This window comes from Pecten maximus, unplaced genomic scaffold (genome assembly GCF_902652985.1).
Source record: "Pecten maximus unplaced genomic scaffold, xPecMax1.1, whole genome shotgun sequence".
NCBI lineage: Eukaryota > Metazoa > Mollusca > Bivalvia > Pectinida > Pectinidae > Pecten > Pecten maximus.
The window spans coordinates 1-27,610 of NW_022979212.1; the positions used below are offsets into that span (position 1 = coordinate 1).

At 39.3% G+C, this 27,610-nt stretch overlaps 1 protein-coding gene across 1 annotated transcript; it reads left to right on the forward strand.

Moving 5' to 3' along the window:
• Window positions 1–775: 775 nt before the first annotated feature.
• LOC117318348 (L-fucose kinase-like) lies at window positions 776–27,582 on the forward strand (the record flags this gene model as incomplete). Its single annotated transcript, XM_033873351.1, has 7 exons — window positions 776–929; window positions 4,107–4,201; window positions 8,485–8,565; window positions 12,627–12,746; window positions 14,689–14,875; window positions 16,337–16,476; window positions 27,440–27,582. Coding segments are annotated over exons 1-7 (920 nt in total), but the record flags the coding sequence as incomplete, so codon positions are not given.
• Between the last annotated feature and the right edge of the window lie 28 nt (window positions 27,583–27,610).

The following is a 27,610-nucleotide window of genomic DNA, read 5'->3' on the forward strand; positions in this document are numbered from 1 at the left end:
GACCATGTGGGAGAGCATTCATTACTTTACCTGCCTCACTTACTTCACCTGAGTATGATGGCATGACTTGTCAGCTGGACTTGTTGCTAAAAAACCTGACAGAAAAGGTATGATCGGTCTTAATTATTGTTTGATATCTCTGTCAACCTCAGTGGTACAGTTATTTTCTGATGATGGTGGTCTATTCAAATCACCCTGCGTCCAACGTCTCTCATCGTCCTTCTGTCCATTTGTCCACAAATAATTCTTGTTATCGCTATTTCTTAGAAAATACTAAAGGGATCTTTCTCAAATTTTATATGTAAGTATCCCTTGGTCCCTTGTTGTGCATATTGCATTTTGGGACTGATTGGAAAACAACATGACTGACAGGCAGCCACCTTGGATTTTGACAATATTGAAGTTTATCACTATTTCTCAGAAAGCACTAAAGGGATCTTTCTAAAAATTTCATATGCAAGCCCCTTGGTCCCTAGTTGTGCATATTGAATTTGGGACTGATCGGAAAACAACATGGCTGACAGCTGGCCATCTTAAATTTTGACATTTGAAGTTTGTTTTCGCTCTGTCTCAGAGAGTACTTAAGGGATCTTTCTCAACTTTCATATATAAGTTCCCTTTGGTCCAATCAGAAGCCAATGTGGCCATCTTGAATATTGACAATTGCAGGTTGCTCCTGCTATATTGTGTTATATAAAGTTATTAAATGTTTTGAAGGAAGAGTGAAAGAAGGGAAAAGAAGAGAAAGGATCAGTCTTCTTTTTTTTTTACTAATATGGATAATTTAATGGTAAGAACCAAGATCCCTGTGGAATATCTTGTTGTGTTTGTGTTTACATCTGTCAGTTTGTTACAGCTGGCTATCAAATCTCCACCTGGGATCTGGGTCAGCAGTACTGATATGATACTATCTATTCCAGAAAATGCAGGTATGAAAACTACTAGTATTAAACTTATGATGAAGTAAAAGTTTATGATAAAGTAAAAGTTTATGATCAAGTAAAAGTATATGATCAAGTAAAAGTTTATGATCAAGTAAAAGTTTATGATCAAGTAAAAGTGTATGATAAAGTAAAAGTTTATGATAAAGTAAAAGTTTATGATCAAGTAAAAGTGTATGATCAAGTAAAAGTGTATGATAAAGTAAAAGTTTATGATCAAGTAAAAGTTTATATATACTCACCAGTAGTAACCCCTCAGAATTAGTACATTGTTATGTCAGCAACATTCCCTAAAATGAAACACAATATGACAGGATAATGGGGATCAAATGTGGGGAACTTACCTGTGTTAGGTGTTCCCTGTTTAGAGGTTGTCTGTGGGGAACTTTCCTGTGGTAGGTGTTCCTCTGTTTAGGGGTTGTCTGTGGGGAATTTTCCTGTGGTAGGTGTTCCTCTGTTTAGGGGTTGTCTGTGGGGAACTTACCTGTGTTAGGTGTGTGTTCCCTGTTTAGGGGTTGTCTGTGGGGAACTTTCCTGTGTTAGGTGTTCCTCTGTTTAGGGGTTGTCTGTGGGGAACTTTCCTGTGGTAGGTGTTCCTCTGTTTAGGGGTTGTCTGTGGGGAACTTTCCTGTGTTAGGTGTTCCTCTGTTTAGGGGTTGTCTGTGGGGAACTTTCCTGTGTTAGGTGTTCCCCTGTTTAGGGGTTGTCTGTGTAGAACTTTCCTGTGTTAGGTGTTTCCCTTTTTAGGGGTTGTATGTGGGGAACTTTCCTGTGTTAGGTGTTCCCCTGTTTAGGGGTTGTCTGTGGGGAACTTTCCTGTGTTAGGTGTTCCCCTGTTTAGGGGTTGTCTGTGGGGAACTTTCCTGTGTTAGGTGTTCCCCTGTTTAGGGGTTGTCTGTGGGGAACTTTCCTGTGGTAGGTGTTCCTCTGTTTAGGGGTTGTCTGTGGGGAACTTTCCTGTGTTAGGTGTTCCTCTGTTTAGGGGTTGTCTGTGGGGAACTTTCCTGTGTTAGGTGTTCCCCTGTTTAGGGGTTGTCTGTGTAGAACTTTCCTGTGTTAGGTGTTTCCCTTTTTAGGGGTTGTATGTGGGGAACTTTCCTGTGTTAGGTGTTCCCCTGTTTAGGGGTTGTCTGTGGGGAACTTTCCTGTGTTAGGTGTTCCCCTGTTTAGGGGTTGTCTGTGGGGAACTTTCCTGTGTTAGGTGTTCCCCTGTTTAGGGGTTGTCTGTGGGGAACTTTCCTGTGGTAGGTGTTCCTCTGTTTAGGGGTTCTCTGTGGGGAACTTTCCTGTGTTAGGTGTCATGTTCCCCAGTTTAGGGGTTGTCTGTGGGGAACTTTCCTGTGTTAGGTGTTCCTCTGTTTAGGGGTTGTATGTGGGGAACTTTCCTGTGTTAGGTGTTCCCCTGTTTAGGGGTTGTCTGTGGGGAACTTTCCTGTGTTAGGTGTTCCTCTGTTTAGGGGTTGTCTGTGGGGAACTTTCCTGTGTTAGGTGTTCCTCTGTTTAGGGGTTGTCTGTGGGGAACTTTCCTGTTTTAGGTGTTTCTCTGTTTAGGGGTTGTCTGTTCCCCTGTTTAGGGGTTGTCTGTGGGGAACTTTCCTGTGTTAGGTGTTCCCCTGTTTAGGGGTTGTCTGTGGGGAACTTTCCTGTGTTAAGTGTTTCCCTGTTTAGGGGTTGTCTGTGGGGAACTTTCCTGTGTTATTTTTAGGTGTTCCTCTGTTTAGGGGTTGTCTGTGGGAAACTTTCCTGTGTTAGGTGTTTCCCTGTTTAGGGGTTGTCTGTGGGGAACTTTCCTGTGTTAGGTGTTCCTCTGTTGAGGAGTTGTCTGTTCCCCAGTTTAGGGGTTGTCTGTAGGGAACTTTCCTGTGTTAGGTGTTCCTCTGTTTAGGGGTTGTCTGTGGGGAACTTTCCTGTGTTAGGTGTTCCTCTGTTTAGGGGTTGTCTGTGGGAAACTTTCCTGTGTTAGGTGTTCCCCTGTTTAGGGGTTGTCTGTGGAGAACTTTCCTGTGTTAGGTGTTTCCCTGTTTAGGGGTTGTCTGTGGGGAACTTTCCTGTGTTAGGTGTTCCTCTGTTTAGGGGTTGTCTGTGGGAAACTTTCCTGTGTAAGGTGTTCCCCTGTTTAGGGGTTGTCTGTGGGGAACTTTCCTGTGTTAGGTGTTCCTCTGTTTAGGGGTTGTCTGTTCCCCAGTTTAGGGGTTGTCTGTAGGGAACTTTCCTGTGTTAGGTGTTCCTCTGTTTAGGGGTTGTCTGTGGGGAACTTTCCTGTGTTAGTGGTTCCCTGTGTTAGGGTTCCCTGTGTTAGGGGTTCCCTGTGTTAGGGGTTCCTTGTGTTAGGGTTCCCTGTGTGAGGGGTTCCCTGTGTGAGGGGTTCCCTGTGTAGTGGTTCCCTGTGTAGTGGTTCCTTGTGTGAGGGGTTCCCTGTGTGAGGGGTTCCCTGTGTGAGGGGTTCCCTGTGTGAGGGATTCCCTGTGTTAGGGTTCCCTGTGTTAGGGGTTCCCTGTGTTATGGTTCCCTGTGTTAGGGGTTCCCTGTGTGAGGGGTTCCCTGTGTTAGGTGTTCCCTGTGTTATGGTTCCCTGTGATGGGTTTCCTGTGTTAGGGGTTTCCTGTGTTAGGGGTTCCCTGTGAGGGGTTCCCTGTGTGAGGGGTTTCCTGTGTTAGGGTTCCCTGTGTTAGGGGTTCCCTGTGTTAGGGTTCCCTGTGTTAGGGGTTCCCTGTGTTATGGTTCCCTGTGTTAGGGGTTAGGAGTTTCCTGTGTTAGGGGTTCCCTGTGTGCGGGGTTTCCTGTGTTAGGGGTTCCCTGTGTGAGGGGTTTCCTGTGTTAGGAGTTTCCTGTGTTAGGGGTTCCCTGTGTGCGGGGTTTCCTGTGTTAGTTGTTCCCTGTGAGGGGTTCCCTGTGTTAGTTGTTCCCTGTGAGGGGTTCCCTGTGAGGGGTTCCCTGTATTAGGGGTTCCCTGTGTAGTGGTTACTTATAAATGGTAAAGGGAATTATGCTTTTTAATGTTTTTCCCAATTTATCATTATTTTGGGATTGAATTGGCTGTACTTTTGAAAATGTTCATCATAGTGAAAGTAAGAATTCTTTCAACATATTTTATGATATATTTATTTTCTTGTCAGGAAGATTAGTACAGATCAACTGTTCAGGTTTGATTGATTCCTTTTGTAGCCATTCCATGGGAAAACTCAGATGTGTGTGTGATCACTGTTCCCAGTACTCCAAAATACTGTCGTAACCATGGCGTCTATAAAATCAACACAGAGGTGAGGCTCTATATAATACTTATTGTTAGTGGCACTGTCCTATTTCTGTAACAGTCAGTCATTTTACTGATGATGTACTCCTATTTACCATGATATGTGACTGATGTACTCCTATTGATAGGGATATGTGACTTATATACTCCTATTTACAGGGATATGTGACTTATATACTCCTATTTACAGGGATATGTGACTGATATACTGCTATTTACAGGGATATGTGACTGATGTACTCCTATTTACAGGGATATGTGACTGATATACTCCTATTTACAGGGATATGTGACTGATGTACTCCTATTTACAGTGATATGTGACTGATATACTCCTATTTACAGGGATATGTGACTGATGTACTCCTATTTACAGGGATATGTGACTGATATACTCCTATTTACAGGGATATGTGACTGATGTACTGCTATTTACAGGGATATGTGACTGATGTACTCCTATTTACAGGGATATGTGACTGATATACTGCTATTTACAGGGATATATGACTGATGTACTCCTATTTACAGGGATATGTGACTGATGTACTCCTATTTACAGGGATAGGTGACTGATGTACTCCTATTTACAGGGATATGTGACTCTATACTCCTATTTACAGGGATATGTGACTGATGTACTCCTATTTACAGTGATATGTGACTGATGTACTCCTATTTACAGGGATATGTGACTGATGTACTCCTATTTACAGGGATATGTGACTCTATACTCCTATTTACTGTGATATGTGACTGATATACTCCTATTTACAGTGATATGTGACTGATATACTCCTATTTACAGGGATATGTGACTGATATACTCCTATTTACAGGGATATGTGACTGATATACTCCTATTTACAGGGATATGTGACTGATATACTCCTATTTACAGGGATATGTGACTCTATACTCCTATTTACAGGGATATGTGACTGATATACTCCTATTTACAGTGATATGTGACTGATATACTCCTATTTACAGGATATGTGACTCTATACTCCTATTTATAGGGATATGTGACTGATATACTCCTATTTACAGTGATATGTGACTGATGTACTCCTATTTACAGGGATATGTGACTGATGTACTCCTATTTACAGGGATATGTGACTCTATACTCCTATTTACTGTGATATGTGACTGATATACTCCTATTTACAGTGATATGTGACTGATATACTCCTATTTACAGGGATATGTGACTGATATAATCCTATTTACAGGGATATGTGACTGATATACTCCTATTTACAGGGATATGTGACTGATATACTCCTATTTACAGGGATATGTGACTGATATACTCCTATTTACAGGGATATGTGACTCTATACTCCTATTTACAGGGATATGTGACTGATATACTCCTATTTACAGTGATATGTGACTGATATACTCCTATTTACAGGATATGTGACTCTATACTCCTATTTATAGGGATATGTGACTGATATACTCCTATTTACAGTGATATGTGACTGATGTACTCCTATTTACAGGGATATGTGACTCTATACTCCTATTTATAGGGATATGTGACTGATGTACTCCTATTTACAGTGATATGTGACTGATACACTCCTATTTACAGGGATATGTGACTGATATACTCCTATTTATAGGGATATGTGACTCTATACTCCTATTTACAGGGATATGTGACTGATATACTCCTATTTACAGTGATATGTGACTGATATACTCCTATTTACAGGGATATGTGACTGATGTACTCCTATTTACAGGATATGTGACTGATGTACTCCTATTTACAGGATATGTGACTGATATACTCCTATTTACAGTGATATGTGACTGATGTACTCCTATTTACAGGGATATGTGACTCTATACTCCTATTTATAGGGATATGTGACTGATGTACTCCTATTTACAGGGATATGTGACTCTATACTCCTATTTACAGGGATATGTGACTGATATACTCCTATTTACAGTGATATGTGACTGATATACTCCTATTTACAGGGATATGTGACTGATGTACTCCTATTTACAGGATATGTGACTGATGTACTCCTATTTACAGGGATATGTGACTGATATACTCCTATTTACAGGGATTTGTGACTGATATACTCCTATTTACAGTGATATGTGACTGATGTACTCCTATTTACAGTGATATGTGACTGATATACTCCTATTTACAGGGATATGTGACTGATATACTCCTATTTACAGGGATATGTGACTGATGTACTCCTATTTACTGTGATATGTGACTGATGTACTCCTATTTACAGGGATATATGACTGATGTTCTCCTATTTACAGGGATATGTGACTGATATACTCCTATTTACTGTGATATGTGACTGATATACTCCTATTTACTGTGATATGTGACTGATATACTCCTATTTACAGTGATATGTGACTGATATACTCCTATTTACAGGGATATGTGACTGATATACTCCCATTTACAGGGATATGTGACTCTATACTCCTATTTACTGGGATATGTGACTAATATACTCCTATTTACAGGGATATGTGACTGATATACTCCTATTTACAGGGATATGTGACTGATATACTCCTATTTACAGGGATATGTGACTGATGTACTCCTATTTACAGGGATATGTGACTGATATACTCCTATTTACAGGGATATGCGACTGATATACTCCTATTTACAGTGATATGTGACTGATATACTCCTATTTACAGGGATATGTGACTGATATACTCCTATTTACAGGGATATGTGACTGACTGATATACTCCTATTTACAAGGATATGTGACTGATATACTCCTATTTACTGTGATATGTGACTGATATACTCCTATTTATAGGGATATGTGACTCTATACTCCTATTTACAGTGATATGTGACTCTATACTCCTATTTACAGTGATATGTGACTGATATACTCCTATTTACAGGGATATGTGACTGATATAGTCCTATTTACAGGGATATGTGACTCTATACTCCTATTTACAGGGATATGTGACTGATATACTCCTATTTACAGGGATATGTGACTCTATACTCCTATTTACAGGGATATGTGACTCTATACTCCTATTTATAGGGATATGTGACTGATATACTCCTATTTACAGGGATATGTGACTCTATACTCCTATTTATAGGGATATGTGACTGATATACTCCTATTTACAGGGATATGTGACTCTATACTCCTATTTACAGGGATATGTGACTGATATACTCCTATTTACAGGGATATGTGACTGATATACTCCTATTTATAGGGATATGTGACTGATATACTCCTATTTACAGGGATATGTGACTGATATACTCCTATTTACAGTGATATGTGACTCTATACTCCTATTTACAGGGATATGTGACTGATATACTCCTATTTATAGGGATACATGACTGATATACTCCTATTTACAGGGATATGTGACTCTATACTCCTATTTACAGGGATATGTGACTGATATACTCCTATTTACTGGGATATGTGACTGATATACTTCTATTTACAGTGATATGTGACTCTATACTCCTATTTACAGGGATATGTGACTGATATACTCCTATTTATAGGGATACATGACTGATATACTCCTATTTACAGGGATATGTGACTGATGTACTCCTATTTACAGGGATATGTGACTGATGTACTCCTATTTACAGGGATATGTGACTGATATACTCCTATTTACAGGGATATGTGACTGATGTACTCCTATTTACAGGGATATGTGACTGATGTACTCCTATTTACAGTGATATGTGACTGATGTACTCCTATTTACAGGGATATGTGACTGATGTACTCCTATTTACAGGGATATGTGACTGATGTACTCCTATTTACAGGGATATGTGACTGATATACTTCTATTTACAGGGATATGTGACTGATGTACTCCTATTTACAGGGTTATGTGACTGATATACTCCTATTTACAGGGATATGTGACTGATATACTCCTATTTACAGGGATATGTGACTGATGTACTCCTATTTACAGGGATATGTGACTGATGTACTCCTATTTACAGGGATATGTGACTGATGTACTCCTATTTACAGGGATATGTGACTGATGTACTCCTATTTACAGTGATATGTGACTGATGTACTCCTATTTACAGGGATATGTGACTGATGTACTCCTATTTACAGGGATATGTGACTGAAATACTCCTATTTACAGGGATATGTGACTGATGTACTCCTATTTACAGGGATATGTGACTGATGTACTCCTATTTACAGGGATATGTGACTGATATACTCCTATTTACAGGGTTATGTGACTGATATATTGTACCATAAGGACCTTGGAGGACTGGAGAGCTGTGAGCGACCTGATGGAACTGTCCCCGTGGTAAATAGTCATACTTTTGATCTGCTGACAGAAGTAATTATTAAAAAGTTACTGGTGCAAACAAGGTGGTTACTCTTTTCTGTTCACACAATCTGTCTCATCTCGGAGAATATCAGTATATCTTTAAAAAATACTTTTTTTATAGTACGTGTATCATCGTCAGGTGATGTGCTGGTAGATAGTATGTGTATCATCGTCAGGTGATGTGCTGGTAGATAGTACGTGTATCATCGTCAGGTGATGTGCTGGTAGATAGTACGTGTATCATCGTCAGGTGATGTGCTGGTAGATAGTACGTGTATCATCGTCAGGTGATGTGCTGGTAGATAGTATGTATATCATCGTCAGGTGATGTGCTGGTAGATAGTACATGTATCATCGTCAGGTGATGTGCTGGTAGATAGTACGTGTATCATCGTCAGGTGATGTGCTGGTAGATAGTACGTGTATCATCGTCAGGTGATGTGCTGGTAGATAGTAAGTGTATCATCGTCAGGTGATGTGCTGGTAGATAGTAAGTGTATCATCGTCAGGTGATGTGCTGGTAGATAGTAAGTGTATCATCGTCAGGTGATGTGCTGGTAGATAGTACGTGTATCATCGTCAGGTGATGTGCTGGTAGATAGTACGTGTATCATCGTCAGGTGATGTGCTGGTAGATAGTACGTGTATCATCGTCAGGTGATGTGCTGGTAGATAGTAAGTGTATCATCGTCAGGTGATGTGCTGGTAGATAGTACGTGTATCATCGTCAGGTGATGTGCTGGTAGATAGTACGTGTATCATCGTCAGGTGATGTGCTGGTAGATAGTATGTGTATCATCGTCAGGTGATGTGCTGGTAGATAGTATGTGTATCATCGTCAGGTGATGTGCTGGTAGATAGTAAGTGTATCATCGTCAGGTGATGTGCTGGTAGATAGTAAGTGTATCATCGTCAGCTGATGTGTTGTATGCTAAAGTCGGATTACTGTGACCTCTATGGACATGTGCTGTATGCTAAAGTCGGATTACTGTGGCCTCTATGGACATTTGCTGTATGCTAAAGTCGGATAACTGTGGCCTCTATGGACATGTGCTGTATGCTAAAGTCGGATAACTGTGTCCTCTATGGACATTTGCTGTATGCTAAAGTCGGATAACTGTGGCCTCTATGGACATTTGCTGTATGCTAAAGTCGGATTACTGTGTCCTCTATGGACGTGTGTTGTATGCTAAAGTCGGATAACTGTGGCCTCTATGGACATTTGCTGTATGCTAAAGTCGGATTACTGTGACCTCTATGGACGTGTGCTGTATGCTAAAGTCGGATAACTGTGTCCTCTATGGACGTGTGCTGTATGCTAAAGTCGGATTACTGTGTCCTCTATGGACGTGTGCTGTATGCTAAAGTCGGATTACTGTGACCTCTACATGTATGGATGTGTGCTGTATGCTAAAGTCGGATTACTGTGACCTCTACATGTATGGATGTGTGCTGTATGCTAAAGTCGGATTACTGTGACCTCTACATGTATGGATGTGTGCTGTATGCTAAAGTCGGATTACTGTGTCCTCTATGGACATGTGCTGTATGCTAAAGTCGGATTACTGTGACCTCTATGGACGTGTGCTGTATGCTAAAGTCGGATAACTGTGTCCTCTATGGACATTTGCTGTATGCTAAAGTCGGATAACTGTGTCCTCTATGGACATTTGCTGTATGCTAAAGTCGGATTACTGTGTCCTCTATGGACATGTGCTGTATGCTAAAGTCGGATTACTGTGTCCTCTATGGACGTGTGCTGTATGCTAAAGTCGGATTACTGTGTCCTCTATGGACGTGTGCTGTATGCTAAAGTTGGATTACTGTGGCCTCTATGGACATGTGCTGTATGCTAAAGTCAGATTACTGTGACCTCTATGGACGTGTGCTGTATGCTAAAGTCGGATTACTGTGTCCTCTATGGACATGTGCTGTATGCTAAAGTTGGATTACTGTGGCCTCTATGGACATGTGCTGTATGCTAAAGTTGGATTACTGTGACCTCTATGGACATGTGCTGTATGCTAAAGTCGGATTACTGTGTCCTCTATGGACGTGTGCTGTATGCTAAAATCGGATTACTGTGTCCTCTATGGACGTGTGCTGTATGCTAAAGTCGGATAACTGTGTCCTCTATGGACGTGTGCTGTATGCTAAAGTCGGATAACTGTGTCCTCTATGGACGTGTGTTGTATGCTAAAGTCGGATTACTGTGTCCTCTATGGACGTGTACTGTATGCTAAAGTCGGATTACTGTGTCCTCTATGGACGTGTGTTGTATGCTAAAGTCGGATTACTGTGTCCTCTATGGACGTGTACTGTATGCTAAAGTCGGATTACTGTGTCCTCTATGGACGTGTGTTGTATGCTAAAGTCGGATTACTGTGTCCTCTATGGACGTGTGCTGTATGCTAAAGTCGGATAACTGTGTCCTCTATGGACATGTGCTGTATGCTAAAGTCGGATTACTGTGTCCTCTATGGACGTGTGCTGTATGCTAAAGTCGGATTACTGTGTCCTCTATGGACGTGTGCTGTATGCTAAAATCGGATAACTGTGGCCTCTATGGACATGTGCTGTATGCTAAAGTCGGATTACTGTGTCCTCTATGGACATGTGCTGTATGCTAAAATCAGATTACTGTGTCCTCTATGGACGTGTGCTGTATGCTAAAGTCGGATTACTGTGTCCTCTATGGACGTGTGCTGTATGCTAAAGTCGGATTACTGTGTCCTCTATGGACGTGTGCTGTATGCTAAAATCGGATAACTGTGGCCTCTATGGACATGTGCTGTATGCTAAAGTCGGATTACTGTGACCTCTATGGATGTGTGCTGTATGCTAAAGTCGGATAACTGTGTCCTCTATGGACATGTGTTGTATGCTAAAGTCGGATAACTGTGGCCTCTATGGACATGTGTTGTATGCTAAAGTCGGATAACTGTGGCCTCTATGGACATGTGTTGTATGCTAAAGTCGGATTACTGTGACCTCTATGGACATGTGTTGTATGCTAAAGTCGGATTACTGTGTCCTCTATGGACATGTGCTGTATGCTAAAATCAGATTACTGTGTCCTCTATGGACGTGTGCTGTATGCTAAAGTCGGATTACTGTGTCCTCTATGGACATGTGCTGTATGCTAAAATCAGATAACTGTGACCTCTATGGACGTGTGCTGTATGCTAAAGTCGGATAACTGTGTCCTCTATGGACGTGTGCTGTATGCTAAAGTCGGATTACTGTGTCCTCTATGGACGTGTGCTGTATGCTAAAGTCGGATAACTGTGACCTCTATGGACGTGTGCTGTATGCTAAAGTCAGATTACTGTGACCTCTATGGACATGTGCTGTATGCTAAAGTCAGATTACTGTGACCTCTATGGACGTGTGCTGTATGCTAAAGTCGGATTACTGTGACCTCTATGGACATTTGCTGTATGCTAAAGTCGGATTACTGTGACCTCTATGGACATTTGCTGTATGCTAAAGTCGGATTACTGTGACCTCTATGGATGTGTGCTGTATGCTATAATCGGATTACTGTGTCCTCTATGGACGTGTGCTGTATGCTAAAGTCGGATTACTGTGTCCTCTATGGACATTTGACACTCTCCTGCAGCACTGAAATTCAGTAAACTACAAATTTCTGTTGTGTGTCTAACCTCATGTATGCACATCTTACTTAGCTTGATATATCATGAAACATCACTAATATGTACTAAAAGGGCAATACAGCAATCTGTATATGACCTGTTACATCAAACTGTACCTGTGGTGTACATTATATATATTATTGTTTTATTACTTCATGGTCAAACCATGAAAGTTTATATCCAAAAATGATATTAAAGCTCCAAACCATGAAAGATAGTACATATGACCTGATGAAACTGTCACCGTGATAATAGCACACTTTTGATCTGCTGACAAAAGTATTAATATTATAAAAAAAATAATAATAGCAATGCTTCACTAGTGTTTTGTGCTGACTGTTTTGTGTTTTATAGGTGGGTCTTATCTGATTATTTTTGTAGGTATGTTCTGTAATTTACCTGAGCCATGCTGTGACAGAGGCCCTCCTGTCTTTCCATGTGAAACCCCCACTGGATGCTTGTACATACATGGGAGTGGACAGTGGTCAGCCCCCTATACAGGTATATATATACTATACTGTTTCTAAAACATTAGATACAGGGATTTTGTTTCTACAGAAATTGAATATTACATACAAACCTTGGACAGTCAGCTCAATCATTAAACATTTTAGATGATTATATAATGTGTTATTTAATTCTTTCATTATAAGAATATTTTTTGCAGTTGGTATTTTCCAATGTTTATCCAAATTATATGTATAAATTGTTATTATGCCACATTAAGTCTGATTGTATACAGAGTTCTGTCCAGATATGAAACTTCACTGATGGATCTGAAGTACTGTTCCTGTGCCTAATGTTTTTGATTGGTTTATAAAAGTTATGTGCCAAGTGTTTCGGTCCTTAGTTTATAAAAGTTATGTGCCAAGTGTTTCGGTCCTTGGTTTATAAAAGTTATGTGCCAAGTGTTTCGGTCCTTAGTTTATAAAAGTTATGTGCCAAGTGTTTCGGTCCTTGGTTTATAAAAGTTATGTGCCAAGTGTTTCGGTCCTTGGTTTATAAAAGTTATGTGCCAAGTGTTTTGGTCCTTAGTTTATAAAAGTTATGTGCCAAGTGTTTCGGTCCTTAGTTTATAAAAGTTATGTGCCAAGTGTTTCGGTCCTTAGTTTATAAAAGTTATGTGCCAAGTGTTTTGGTCCTTAGTTTATAAAAGTTATGTGCCAAGTGTTTTGGTCCTTGGTTTATAAAAGTTATGTGCCAAGTGTTTCGGTCCTTAGTTTATAAAAGTTATGTGCCAAGTGTTTTGGTCCTTGGTTTATAAAAGTTATGTGCCAAGTGTTTCGGTCCTTGGTTTATAAAAGTTATGTGCCAAGTGTTTCGGTCCTTAGTTTATAAAAGTTATGTGCCAAGTGTTTTGGTCCTTAGTTTATAAAAGTTATGTGCCAAGTGTTTCGGTTCTTGGTTTATAAAAGTTATGTGCCAAGTGTTTTGGTCCTTAGTTTATAAAAGTTATGTGCCAAGTGTTTCAGTCCTTGGTTTATAAAAGTTATGGGCCAAGTGTTTCGGTCCTTAGTTTCTGTTGGAGTGGGAATCATGATGGATTAACAAGCGAGGTATTGATAAGCCTCGTTGTTCCAGTTGAAATCCATCTTCTGAAATAAGAAACTTTTACTTCAATTTTCTGTGTAGCACATTTTGTACACTGCTGAGGCCTGTTGAAGTTTCATACCTGTTTTCATGTCAGACCAGATTCTTTGATGTCATGTTTTAATGTTTTAGCTGTTTCTCTTCTTTGATTTTATGTTTTAATGTTTTAGCTGTCTCTCTTCTTTGATGTCATGTTTTAATGTTTCAGCTGTCTCTGTTCTTTGATGTCATGTTTTACTGTTTTAGCTGTCTCTGTTCTTTGATGTCATGTTTTACTGTTTTAACTGTCTCTGTTCTTTAATGTCATCTTCTAATGTTTTAGCTGTCTCTGTTCTTTGATGTCATGTTTTAATGTTTTAACTGTCTCTGTTCTTTAATGTCATCTTCTAATGTTTTAACTGTCTCTGTTCTTTAATGTCATCTTCTAATGTTTTAACTGTCTCTGTTCTTTGATGTCATGTTTTAATGTTTCAGCTGTCTCTGTTCTTTGATGTCATGTTTTAATGTTTTAACTGTCTCTGTTCTTTAATGTCATCTTCTAATGTTTTAGCTGTCTCTGTTCTTTGATGTCATGTTTTAATGTTTTAACTGTCTCTGTTCTTTAATGTCATCTTCTAATGTTTTAGCTGTCTCTGTTCTTTGATGTAATGTTTTAATGTTTTTACTGTCTCTGTTTTTAATGTCATCTTCTAATGTTTTAGCTGTCTCTGTTCTTTGATGTCATGTTTTAATGTTTTAACTGTCTCTGTTCTTTAATGTCATCTTCTAATGTTTTAGCTGTCTCTGTTCTTTGATGTCATGTTTTAATGTTTTAACTGTCTCTCTTCTTTAATGTCACGTTTTAATGTTTTAGCTGTCTCTGTTCTTTGATGTCATGTTACCAATGACAAGTGATGTGAATGAGAAGGAATTTGTATCTGGAGGTCGAAGTGGGGTCAAGGGTCAAGCCCTTGTGGCAGGGTCAGACAGTATGATGAAGACAATGAGGTCAGCCAGACATATACTGTGGCAGAATCTACACAACTTCAAAATATGGGCATGTAGGTTGCTTTCTATACTTATGACTATGTTAAAACAACATGGAGAATGATCACAACAATTAAAGATGAGAGTTGATAGTATATAGCTTGAAAAAATCTGTAATAATTGAATTAACCTAAAAGATATTTTGAATTCATGTCTGTTTAATGAGAATGACATAATCATACAGTCATGTACATGTATACAAAAAAAAGGTCACATATAACAGGTGGTGTCCAGGATCAGATTACTAGTATTATTAGCTCACCTGCCCTAAGGGCATGTGAGCTTGTGCCTTGGACGGATGGCCGTCTGTCCGGCGTCAACTTTTTAGGTCACCTTAGACGAAGTGATCACGTATTTTGTGGCGTTGTTCATCATCCATTGTGCGTTGTGCGTCGTAAACAATTTACATTTTCAACTTCTCAGTTACCAACAAGTCTAGAGACTTGATATCGGTTCCGTAGCATGCTTGACTTTCATTCAAGGTCACAGGAGTCAAATATGCTAAAATCTTTAAACAACTTCTTCTTGATAACCAAGAGGCCCAGTGACCTGATATTTGGTTTGTAGCATGCTGGGATGAAGGGCTACCAAGTTTGTGCAAATGGATGACCATGACCTTCATTCAAGGTCATAGAAGTCAAATATGCTAAATCGTTAAATGACTTCATCTAGATAACCAATTGCAATAGGCCCAGATACCTGACATTACGTTTGTACTGTTCTGGGGTAAAGGGCTATAAAGATGGTTCAAGAGATTGACATTGATCTTAATTTAAGGTCACAGGGGTCAAATATGCTAAAATATATCAAAACTCAGGTGACTTTTAAGGCCCATGGGCCACTTGTCCATTTAAACAACTACTTTTCAATAACCAAGAGGACCAGGGACCTAATATTAGGCATGTAGCATGCTGGGACAAAGGACTACCAAATTATCAAATGGATGACCTTGACCTTTATTCAAGGTCACTGGGATTAAATATGCTAAAATATTTTAAACAACTTCTCAATAACCAAGAGACTCAGGGAGTTGATATTGGGTCTGTAGCATGCCAAGGTGAAGGGCTACCTAATTTGTACAATTGAATGAAGTTTACATACATTCAAGGTCACAGGGGTTAAATAGGCTAAAATATTAAAAAAACTTCCTCTCAATAAGAGGCCCAGGGACTTGCTATTAGGTCTGTGGTATGCTGGGTGAAGGGCTATCAAATGGATGACCTTAACCTACATTCAAGGTCACAGGGGTCGAATAGGCTAAAGTCTATAAATTGCTTCTTCTCAATAACCAATTGGTCCAGGGTCTGCAGCATGCTAGGGTGAAGGGCTACCAAGTTTGTTTAAATGAATGACCTTGTTAGTGAATAGTGAATAATTGGAAGGAAAAGTTTGGTCACATATAAGAGGAAGTCGTTTAATTCAGGCGGTCACTAATAAGGCAGGTTTAACTGTATACCTAAGTTTTCTCAATCTAGGTATGGTGGAGAAAGGAGAGTTCCATTATCTTGTAAGCTGTCCTTTAGACCATGAAGCCATCTTGCTTGATTGTCCCTACAAAAATAACTTCCACAAATCAGAGATTACCTGGCAAGGTGTCAACCATTCACTAGTACAGGTATGTATTATTGTGCCGTTAGTCCCTGTATGGTCAGTCATTGACCACTACAGGTATGTATCATTGTGTCCTCAGTCCATGTATAGTAACCATTCACTAGTACAGGTATGTATTATTGTGCCGTTAGTCCCTGTATGGTCAGTCATTGACCACTACAGGTATGTATCATTGTGTCCTCAGTCCATGTATGGTAACCATTCACTAGTACAGGTATGTATTATTGTGTCCTTAGTCCCTGTATGGTCAGTCATTGACCACTACAGGTATGTATCATTGTGTCCTCTGTCCCTGTATGGTAACCATTCACTAGTACAGGTATGTATGTATTATTGTGTCCTTAGTCCCTGTATGGTCAGTCATTGACCACTACAGGTATGTATCATTGTGTCCTCTGTCCCTGTATGGTAACCATTGACTACTACATGTATGTATTATTGTGTCCTCTGTCCCTGTATGGTAACCATTGACTGCTACAGGTATGTATCGTTGTGTCCTCTGTCCCTGTATGGTAACCATTGACTACTACAGGTATGTATTATTGTGTCTTCTGTCCCTGTATGGTAACCATTGACTACTACAGGTATGTAGTATTGTGTCGTTAGTCCCTGTATGGTAACCATTCACTAGTACAGGTATGTATTATTGTGTCCTCTGTCCCTGTATGGTAACCATTGACTACTACAGGTATGTATTATTGTGTCCTCTGTCCCTGTATGGTAACCATTGACTACTACAGGTATGTATTAGTGTGTTGTTAGTCCCTGTATGGTAACCATTGACTACTACAGGTATGTATTATTGTGTCCTCTGTGATTCATAAACCATCATACAACTGTAACATATCTAAAACAGTCACATGAAACACAGGTTATATGTTTACAATAAAGTTCATTACAGATGTGTTGTTTATTTGTAGGACGAGAGTAAAGTTTATCAGAGATGGGTTGTTTATTTGTAGGACAAGAGTAAAGTTCATTACAGATGTGTTGTTTATTTGTAGGACGAGAGTAAAGTTTATCACAGATGGGTTGTTTATTTGTAGGACAAGAGTAAAGTTCATTACAGATGTGTTGTTTATTTGTAGAACAAGAGTAAAGTTTATCACAGATGGGTTGTTTATTTGTAGGACAAGAGTAAAGTTTATCACAGATGGGTTGTTTATTTGTAGAACAAGAGTAAAGTTTATCACAGATGGGTTGTTTATTTGTAGGACAAGAGTAAAGTTCATTACAGATGTGTTGTTTATTTATAGAACAAGAGTAAAGTTTATCACAGATGGGTTGTTTATTTGTAGGACAAGAGTAAAGTTTATCACAGATGGGTTGTTTATTTGTAGGACAAGAGTAAAGTTCATTACAGATGTGTTGTTTATTTGTAGAACAAGAGTAAAGTTTATTAGCCCACCATCATCAGATGGTGGGCTATTCAAATCACCCTGCGTCCGTGGTCCGTGGTCCGTCCGTCTGTCCGTCCGTCCGTCCGTCCGTCCGTCCGTAAACAATTCTTGTTATCGTTAATCCTCAGAAAGTACTGAAGGGATCTTTCTGAAATTTCATATGTAGGTTCTTCTTGGTGCCTAGTTATGCATATTGCATTTTGAGACCAATCGGAAAACTACATGGCCGACAGGCAGCCATCTTGGATTTTGACAATTGAAGTTTGTTATCGCTATTTCTCAGAAAGTACTGAAGGGATCTTTCTCAAATTTCATATGTAGGTTCCCCTTGGTGCCTAGTTATGCATATTGCATTTTGAGACCAAGCGAAAAACAACATGGCCGACAGGCAGCCATCTTAGATTTTGACAATTGAAGTTTGTTATCGCTATTTCTCAGGAAGTACTGAAGGGATCTTTCTCAAATTTCATATGTAGGTTCCTCTTGGTTCCTAGTTATGCATATTGCATTTTGAGACCAATCGGAAAACAACATGGCCGACAGGCAGCCATCTTGGATTTTGACAATTGAAGTTTGTTATCGCTATTTCTCAGGAAGTACTGAAGGGATCTTTCTCAAATTTCATATGTAGGTTCTTCTTGGTGCCTAGTTATGCATATTGCATTTTGAGACCAATTGGAAAACAACATGGCCGACAGGCAGCCATCTTGGATTTTGACAATTGAAGTTTGTTATCGCTATTTCTCCGAAAGTACTGAAGGGATCTTTCTCAAATTTCATATGTAGGTTCCCCTCAGTGCCTAGTTTTGCATATTGGGACCAATCGGAAAACAGCATATGGCCGACAGACAGCCATTATCGCTAAATCTTAAATTTTATATATAGGTTCCCCTTGTTTGAAAAGTACTAGCTATAGAGGGCTGTTTCTGAATTTACACAGATAAGTAAGACTTAGAGGAAGGGAAAAGTAGAGAAAAGATCAATCTGACATGGAACCTATGAAGATCATTCAATGGTGGGCGCCAAGATCCCTCTGGGATCTCTTGTCGTATAATGAAAGCATGAATAATATAATAAGAAATTGATTCTGACCATTGGATTCATTTATTTTAACTCGGTAGTTGTGAAAGCGAGACTATATGTGTCTTTTCCAATGGTGGTATGTGCATTGTTTCTCTTAAAAAAATTTCATTAAGATTCCTTGCTCAAAAAGTGTAAGTCCAACTTAAACCAAAGTTATTTTTTAGTTAGCTTAAAATTGAACTTGCTCAACTGACAACAATATGGGACAGGCGAGGCATATAATTACATATGATACTATATATACAATGTAATACATTTTATGTACAATTTTAGTTGTTCTAATTTTTGATCTATTCAACTGAGGTAATTCTAGTACCCAGTACTTTTATTACTGTCTCACACGATAAGGTATACCTGTACTAATTAACCATACACCAAGCACACACTCGAGTGTCATCATTACATATTATCATAAGCACAGACACTTGAGTAACCATTCTAACCATGCACATTGATGTGGTGATTGTACAGTATCATGCTAATTACCATGCTACTAAACATATTGGTAGATCTATGTGGACTTCACATATAGTTTTCTGTATTTGTTGTTATGTAATGTAAATACTAAATTTAAAGATCATATATAGCTAAGCATTTATTATATATGATATATTGAGCTTCAAAATTATCAGGACCCTTATTTTGATTTTGAATTTTTTTTTTTTTTCTAAATATTTCTTTCTGATATAAATCAAAGGCAGAAAAATTAGAGATTTTGAATTTTGTCTGTTACTGCAGGGATGTAAAGTTTCTAGAATGCTAGTCTGGATTGTTGTAAAGTTTCTAAAATGCTAATCTGGAGGCATGTGAAGTTTCTAGAATGCTAGTCTGGAGGTGTAAAGGTTCTAGAATGCTAGTCTGGAGGTGTAAAGGTTCTAGAATGCTATTCTGGGTGTGTGTAAAGGTTCCAGAATGCTAATCTGGAGGGTGTAAAGGTTCTAGAATGCTAATCTGGAGGGATGTAAAGGGTCTATACGGACGGAATAAAACCTCTAGGTGGGACTAAATGGGTGTTCTGGGGTACATCAATATCTCATTTATCTATATATGTAAGGTAGGTGTTATGTCACTCCCGATTTTATTGTATATGCACCAGATTTTTAGCGACACCAAACGGTGTCGGATAATTCCACGTTTTCATATAGTAGTGCGCTCTGGCCCTACACCAGACATGGTGACAGGGCCAGAGAAAACTCGGGCTAGAGAGCAATCAGATTCATCACTGTACGTAGTCTTGCATAGAAATAATTCAAATACATGTAACAATGTTTTCAATAAACTGTTTAACATAGATGACTTTCGTACTTGCGTACTTGTTTTAACTGTATTTGAATTGATTCTGTCAACATGTAATTTTGGTAAAAAATCTAGGTCTATGAAGTTTTTAGCAGGTCTATGACATTTTGAAATCCCATAGACCCATTGTCTATGAAGAAAAAAATCTGAAATTCATTGACTGAGGGTGTAAAGTTTCTAGAATGCTAGTCTGGAGGGTGTAAAGGTTCAAGAATGCTAGTCTGGAGGGTGTAAAGGTTCTAGAATGCTAGTCTGGAGGGTGTAAAGGTTCAAGAATGCTAGTCTGGAGGGTGTAAAGGTTCTAGAATGCTAGTCTGGAGGGTGTAAAGGTTCAAGAATGCTAGTCTGGAGGGTGTAAAGGTTCTAGAACGCTAGTCTGGAGGGATGTAAAGGTTCTAGAACGCTAGTCTGGAGGGTGTAAAGGTTCTAGAATGCTAGTCTGGAGGGTGTAAAGGTTCTAGAACGCTAGTCTGGAGGGTGTAAAGGTTCTAGAACGCTAGTCTGGAGGGATGTAAAGGTTCTAGAACGCTAGTCTGGAGGGTGTAAAGGTTCTAGAATGCTAGTCTGGAGGGTGTAAAGGTTCTAGAATGCTAGTCTGGAGGGTGTAAAGGTTCTAGAACGCTAGTCTGGAGGGTGTAAAGGTTCTAGAATGCTAGTCTGGAGGGTGTAAAGGTTCTAGAACGCTAGTCTGGAGGGATGTAAAGGTTCTAGAATGCTAGTCTGGAGGGTGTAAAGGTTCTAGAATGCTAGTCTGGAGGGTGTAAAGGTTCTAGAATGCTAGTCTGGAGGGTGTAAAGGTTCTAGAACGCTAGTCTGGAGGGATGTAAAGGTTCTAGAACGCTAGTCTGGAGGGTGTAAAGGTTCTAGAATGCTAGTCTGGAGGGTGTAAAGGTTCTAGAACGCTAGTCTGGAGGGATGTAAAGGTTCTAGAACGCTAGTCTGGAGGGTGTAAAGGTTCTAGAATGCTAGTCTGGAGGGTGTAAAGGTTCTAGAATGCTAGTCTGGAGGGTGTAAAGGTTCTAGAACGCTAGTCTGGAGGGTGTAAAGGTTCTAGAACGCTAGTCTGGAGGGTGTAAAGGTTCTAGAACGCTAGTCTGGAGGGATGTAAAGTTTCTAGAATGCTAGTCTGGAGGGATGTAAAGTTTCTAGAACGCTAGTCTGGAGGGTGTAAAGGTTCTAGAACGCTAGTCTGGAGGGTGTAAAGGTTCTAGAATGCTAGTCTGGAGGGTGTAAAGGTTCTAGAATGCTAGTCTGGAGGGTGTAAAGGTTCTAGAACGCTAGTCTGGAGGGTGTAAAGTTTCTAGAATGCTAGTCTGGAGGGTGTAAAGGTTCTAGAACGCTAGTCTGGAGGGTGTAAAGGTTCTAGAACGCTAGTCTGGAGGGTGTAAAGGTTCTAGAACGCTAGTCTGGAGGGTGTAAAGGTTCTAGAATGCTAGTCTGGAGGGATGTAAAGTTTCTAGAATGCTAGTCTGGAGGGTGTAAAGGTTCTAGAATGCTAGTCTGGAGGGTGTAAAGGTTCTAGAATGCTAGTCTGGAGGGTGTAAAGGTTCAAGAATGCTAGTCTGGAGGGTGTAAAGGTTCTAGAATGCTAGTCTGGAGGGTGTAAAGGTTCTAGAACGCTAGTCTGGAGGGTGTAAAGTTTCTAGAATGCTAGTCTGGAGGGTGTAAAGTTTCTAGAATGCTAGTCTGGAGGGTGTAAAGGTTCTAGAATGCTAGTCTGGAGGGTGTAAAGGTTCTAGAACGCTAGTCTGGAGGGATGTAAAGGTTCTAGAACGCTAGTCTGGAGGGATGTAAAGGTTCTAGAATGCTAGTCTGGAGGGTGTAAAGTTTCTAGAACGCTAGTCTGGAGGGTGTAAAGTTTCTAGAATGCTAGTCTGGAGGGTGTAAAGGTTCTAGAATGCTAGTCTGGAGGGTGTAAAGGTTCTAGAACGCTAGTCTGGAGGGATGTAAAGGTTCTAGAACGCTAGTCTGGAGGGTGTAAAGGTTCTAGAATGCTAGTCTGGAGGGTGTAAAGGTTCTAGAACGCTAGTCTGGAGGGATGTAAAGGTTCTAGAACGCTAGTCTGGAGGGTGTAAAGTTTCTAGAATGCTAGTCTGGAGGGTGTAAAGGTTCTAGAATGCTAGTCTGGAGGGTGTAAAGGTTCTAGAACGCTAGTCTGGAGGGATGTAAAGGTTCTAGAACGCTAGTCTGGAGGGTGTAAAGGTTCTAGAACGCTAGTCTGGAGGGTGTAAAGGTTCTAGAATGCTAGTCTGGAGGGTGTAAAGTTTCTAGAATGCTAATCAGGAGGGATGTAAAGTTTCTAAAATGCTAGTCTGGAGGGATGTAAAGTTTCTAGAATGCTAGTCTGGAGGGTGTAAAGGTTCTAGAATGCTAGTCTGGAGGGTGTAAAGGTTCTAGAATGCTAGTCTGGAGGGTGTAAAGGTTCTAGAATGCTAGTCTGGAGGGTGTAAAGGTTCTAGAATGCTAGTCTGGAGGGTGTAAAGGTTCTAGAACGCTAGTCTGGAGGGTGTAAAGGTTCTAGAATGCTAGTCTGGAGGGTGTAAAGGTTCTAGAACGCTAGTCTGGAGGGTGTAAAGGTTCTAGAATGCTAGTCTGGAGGGTGTAAAGGTTCTAGAATGCTAGTCTGGAGGGTGTAAAGGTTCTAGAACGCTAGTCTGGAGGGTGTAAAGGTTCTAGAATGCTAGTCTGGAGGGTGTAAAGGTTCTAGAATGCTAGTCTGGAGGGTGTAAAGGTTCTAGAACGCTAGTCTGGAGGGTGTAAAGGTTCTAGAATGCTAGTCTGGAGGGTGTAAAGTTTCTAGAATGCTAATCAGGAGGGATGTAAAGTTTCTAAAATGCTAGTCTGGAGGGATGTAAAGGTTCTAGTCTTCTTAAGCTTGTCTGTAGACATTTTTGATAACAAGTTCAACCAGCCTTAGCCTGATCTGAATTCTCATACAGTATATGTATGGGAATATATTGAAGATCACTAACCGTAATGTAAAATCCATTAACCCTGTGTGTTGGGCTGTGTGAAATCATACACCCACTGTTATGCTAATAATTTGAAATTGATAGAATTATATTTTTGAGGTTTAGGAGAACACTTTTTATACTGGTGTATCATATGGCTAAGATATAAAGACTTGTTGTCTGTTAGACTGTGTTGTAAACGCCTCATAGATGTACAGATAATATGACACCAACAGCATTCTAGAATAATAATTCAATACAGACACATTCATTTCTGTGTTTCTGTGTACAATATCCATGTATATTGTGATATGTATTACAAATGCAGGTGATTATTTTCAGTGCTAGGGACCAGACCGTGGCTCCTCAGGTTTACTAAGTAGACTGGCCATTGACTCTAGAATGTCAAAATTACAAACGAAAAGGAGACATATAATTTTGGTCCGTCTTATATTCAGACTATAGGAGAGATAAGGTAGTATCACATAGACAGTTATTTATAAAAGATAAAAGCTGGTAGCCAGTCCTGTGTTATATACTGCAGTGTATACTCTAACGCTGTACAGATTAATGAGCATCACAAAACAGCTATTTCTCTTTCCAGTGTGTGCAGCTACTGGGTTAAATGTGACCTGCCTCTGGGTGATATTGTGATGTGGTTTCTGACAATATCTGCTGTTGGTTTAAAATGATTAAATTATACACGTTTTTAGAAAAGCACAGCTAGAGATTTTCATTAAATTTTAAAGGTTTGTACTTTGTAGTTTTCTAAAATTTAGGGACTGACAGATGAATGGTTATGGAAAACGACTTTACAAAAATATAAGTTAAGTCATGGTAGTTACATAATACATATATATATACATGTATATATATATATATACTCAAATGAAAAACATAAGTAGGGCATGGTTAAGAATATACTTTTAAATGACTAATGAAGGATAACATAGAATTTCAAAACCAACAACTTATGGTATATTGTTATGAATTATTAATTGTTTAGCAGGTTGTGTATCTAATTTGTTTCTGTGAATTACATGTGTATTTATATCAGATCAATATCACAGGAGCTATATACAGGTCCATGATACATGTGTTTTTAGATGTAAATAGTATAAGTTGACATCTGGACGACAGATATACATCTGGTATGTATACACTATTTGTGACTGTGAAAATTTGTACAATTGTGTTATTGTTTTGAAGAATTTTTTCAGCTCCCTCTCTGCTGAAATTTTTGATGATAATTGATTATACATTCATGCATACATATAGTGTTCAAATATATCTTTTGTGAAAAGTTTATAAAATTTTGATGACTACAATTAATAATTTATGGATATTATCTTTATCACCATTCCGTGCAGGGTAATGGGGTACGTATAAATTTAGTGTGCTTACAGCAACCTGTCTGCACTTGTAAAACTGTTACACATTTAGTCTGATCTGTACAAATGTAGTTATTCTATCTCTTTTCATATTCTCATAATTTTTCTGACAAATTATGATTAAGACTCTCAACACCTCACTGGATTGATGTGTATTACTAATAGTGTTACACCGGACCTGACCTAGTTACTGTTCCTAATTCACTCTAAATACATTCAGTGTGTCAAATTTTTAAAGAACATGTAATTTGTTTCACTGAGTGTTGTAAAGACGAGAAGCATTATGATCCTGAAGTTCTATTGATCAATTACATGTACATCCACTTTCATCAATTCTATATGACGAAAATTTAGTTGTTTTTGAGCTCACCTGGACCGAAGGTCCGGTGAGCTTATGCCATGGCGCGGCGTCCGTCGTCCATCCGTCCGTCCGTCAACATTTGCTTCAAATCGCTACTAGTCAAAAAGTTCTTATTGGATTTTGACCAAATTTGGCCAGAAACATCCTTGGCAGAATGGGAGCAGATTTTGCATAAATGGTGGCTCTGACCCCGGAGGGGCCAAATTGGCGGGGCCCAATAGGGGAAATAGAGGTAATTCCTTTAAATCACTACTAGTCATAAAATTATGAATGGATTTGAACCCAATTTGGTCAGAAACATCCTTGGTGGAAGGGGAACAGATTTTGCATAAATGGTGACTCTGACCCCCAAGGGGCCAAAAGGGCAGGGCCCAATAGGTGAAATAGAGGTAATTCCTTTAAATCGCTACTAGTCATAAAGTGATGAATGCATGTTCTATAAACAATTCTTGAAGTCTTTCAGACCTTAGAGAGTCTGGACTTCATTAATCTTTAAAGCAGTTCGGATCCCCACACTATAACCTATATAGCATTGTTAGAGTTTTACAAATAAAACAAATTGAATATGAACATCATTTCGACATTTGGTCTAATCCAACCAGGTGAGCGATACAGGCCCCATGGGCCTCTTGTTTAGCCATTATATATGCTGCGTCATTGTCCATCGTGCTTCTCATGTTCCACTAATGGGACTAAGCTCAAACTTTCCTCAAATGATCCTGAGATGGTCTTAACCAAATGTTGCTAAAGTTTGGGTTGGTTCCAAATCTATGGCTGCCATCTTCAAATACTAATTTTAAACTTCTTATCCAGTTTCACTGGTGCCTTTGAGCTCAAAGTTGGCAGAGATGTTAATGAAGATAAGGAAAACCGACCAAGGTTTTGATTATTTTTTTCATCATAAGCTCTTCGACATGACAGCCATTTTACAACATTTTTAGCCCACCATCATCAGATGGTGGGCTATTCACATCGCCCTGCATCCGTGGTCCGTGGTCCGTCCCTCCGTCCGTCCATCCCTCCGTCCGGAAAACAACATGGCCGACAGGCAGCCATCATGGATTTTGACAATTGACGTTTGTTATCGCTATTTCTGAGAAAGTATTGAAGGGATCTTTTTCAAATTTCATATGTAGGTTCCCTTTGGTGCCTAGTTATGCATATTGCATTTTGGGACCGATCGGAAAACAACATGGCCGACAGGCAGCGATCTTGGATTTTGACAATTGAAGTTTGTTATCGCTATTTCTGAGAAAGTACTGAAGGGATCTTTCTCAAATTTCATTTGTAGGTTCCCTTTGGTGCCTAGTTATACATATTGCATTTTGGGACCGATCGGAAAACAACATGGCCGACAGGCAGCCATCTTGGATTTTGACAATTGAAGTTTGTTATCGCTATTTCTGAGGAAGTACTGAAGGAATCTTTCTCAAATTTCCTATGCAGGTTCCCTTTGGTGCCTTGTTATGCATATTGTATTTTGGGACCGATCGTAAAACAACATGGCCGACAGACAGCCATCTTGGATTTTGACCATTAAAGTTTATTATCGCTATTTCTGAGAAAGTACTAAAGGGATCTTTTTCAAATTTCATATGTAGGTTCCCCTTGGTGCCCAGTTACGCATATTGCATTTTGGGACCGATCGGAAAACAACATGGCCGACAGGCAGCCGTCTTGGATTTTGTCAATTGAAGATTGTTATCGCTATTTCTGAGAACGTACTGAAGGGATCTTTCTCAAATTTCATATGTAGGTTCTCCTTGGTCGTTGTATTGCATTTTTGGACCAATCTGAAAACATTGTCGACAGACAACCATTATTGCCAAATCTCAAATTTCATATATAAGTTTCCCTTGTTTAAAAAGCACTGGAGGGATGTTTCTCAATTTATACAGATTAGTAAGAGGAAAGGAAAAAAAGAGAAAATATCAATCTGACATGGAACCTATGAAGATTCTTCAGTGGTGGGCGCCAAGATCCCTCTGGGATCTCTTGTTACAGATGTGTTGTTTATTTAGAGGAAAAGAGTAAAGTTTATTACAGATGTGTTGTTTATTTGTAGGACAAGAGTAAAGTTTATTACAGATGTGTTGTTTATTTGTAGGACAAGAGTAAAGTTCATTACAGATGTGTTGTTTATTTGTAGGACAAGAGTAAAGTTAATTACAGATGTGTTGTTTATTTGTAGAACAAGAGTAAAGTTCATTACAGATGTATTGTTTATTTGTAGAACAAGAGTAAAGTTTATTACAGATGTGTTGTTTATTTGTAGGACAAGAGTAAAGTTAATTACAGATGTGTTGTTTATTTGTAGAACAAGAGTAAAGTTTATTACAGATGTGTTGTTTATTTGGAGGAAGAGAGTAAAGTTTATTACAGATGTGTTGTTTATTTGTAGGACAAGAGTAAAGTTTATTACAGATGTGTTGTTTATTTGGAGGACAAGAGTAAAGTTCATTACATATGTGTTGTTTATTTGTAGGACAAGAGTAAAGTAGAAGATGATGCCATCCTCATCAATAGCATCCTCAGTGACAAAGTTGTAGTCTGTTCCAAGTCTATCATTACGGACTGTCAGCTAGGAGGACGTATGGAGATAGGACGTGGTTGCCTGGCAACGGGAAGGTTGGGTAAAATGGTTTTTTGTTGGGGA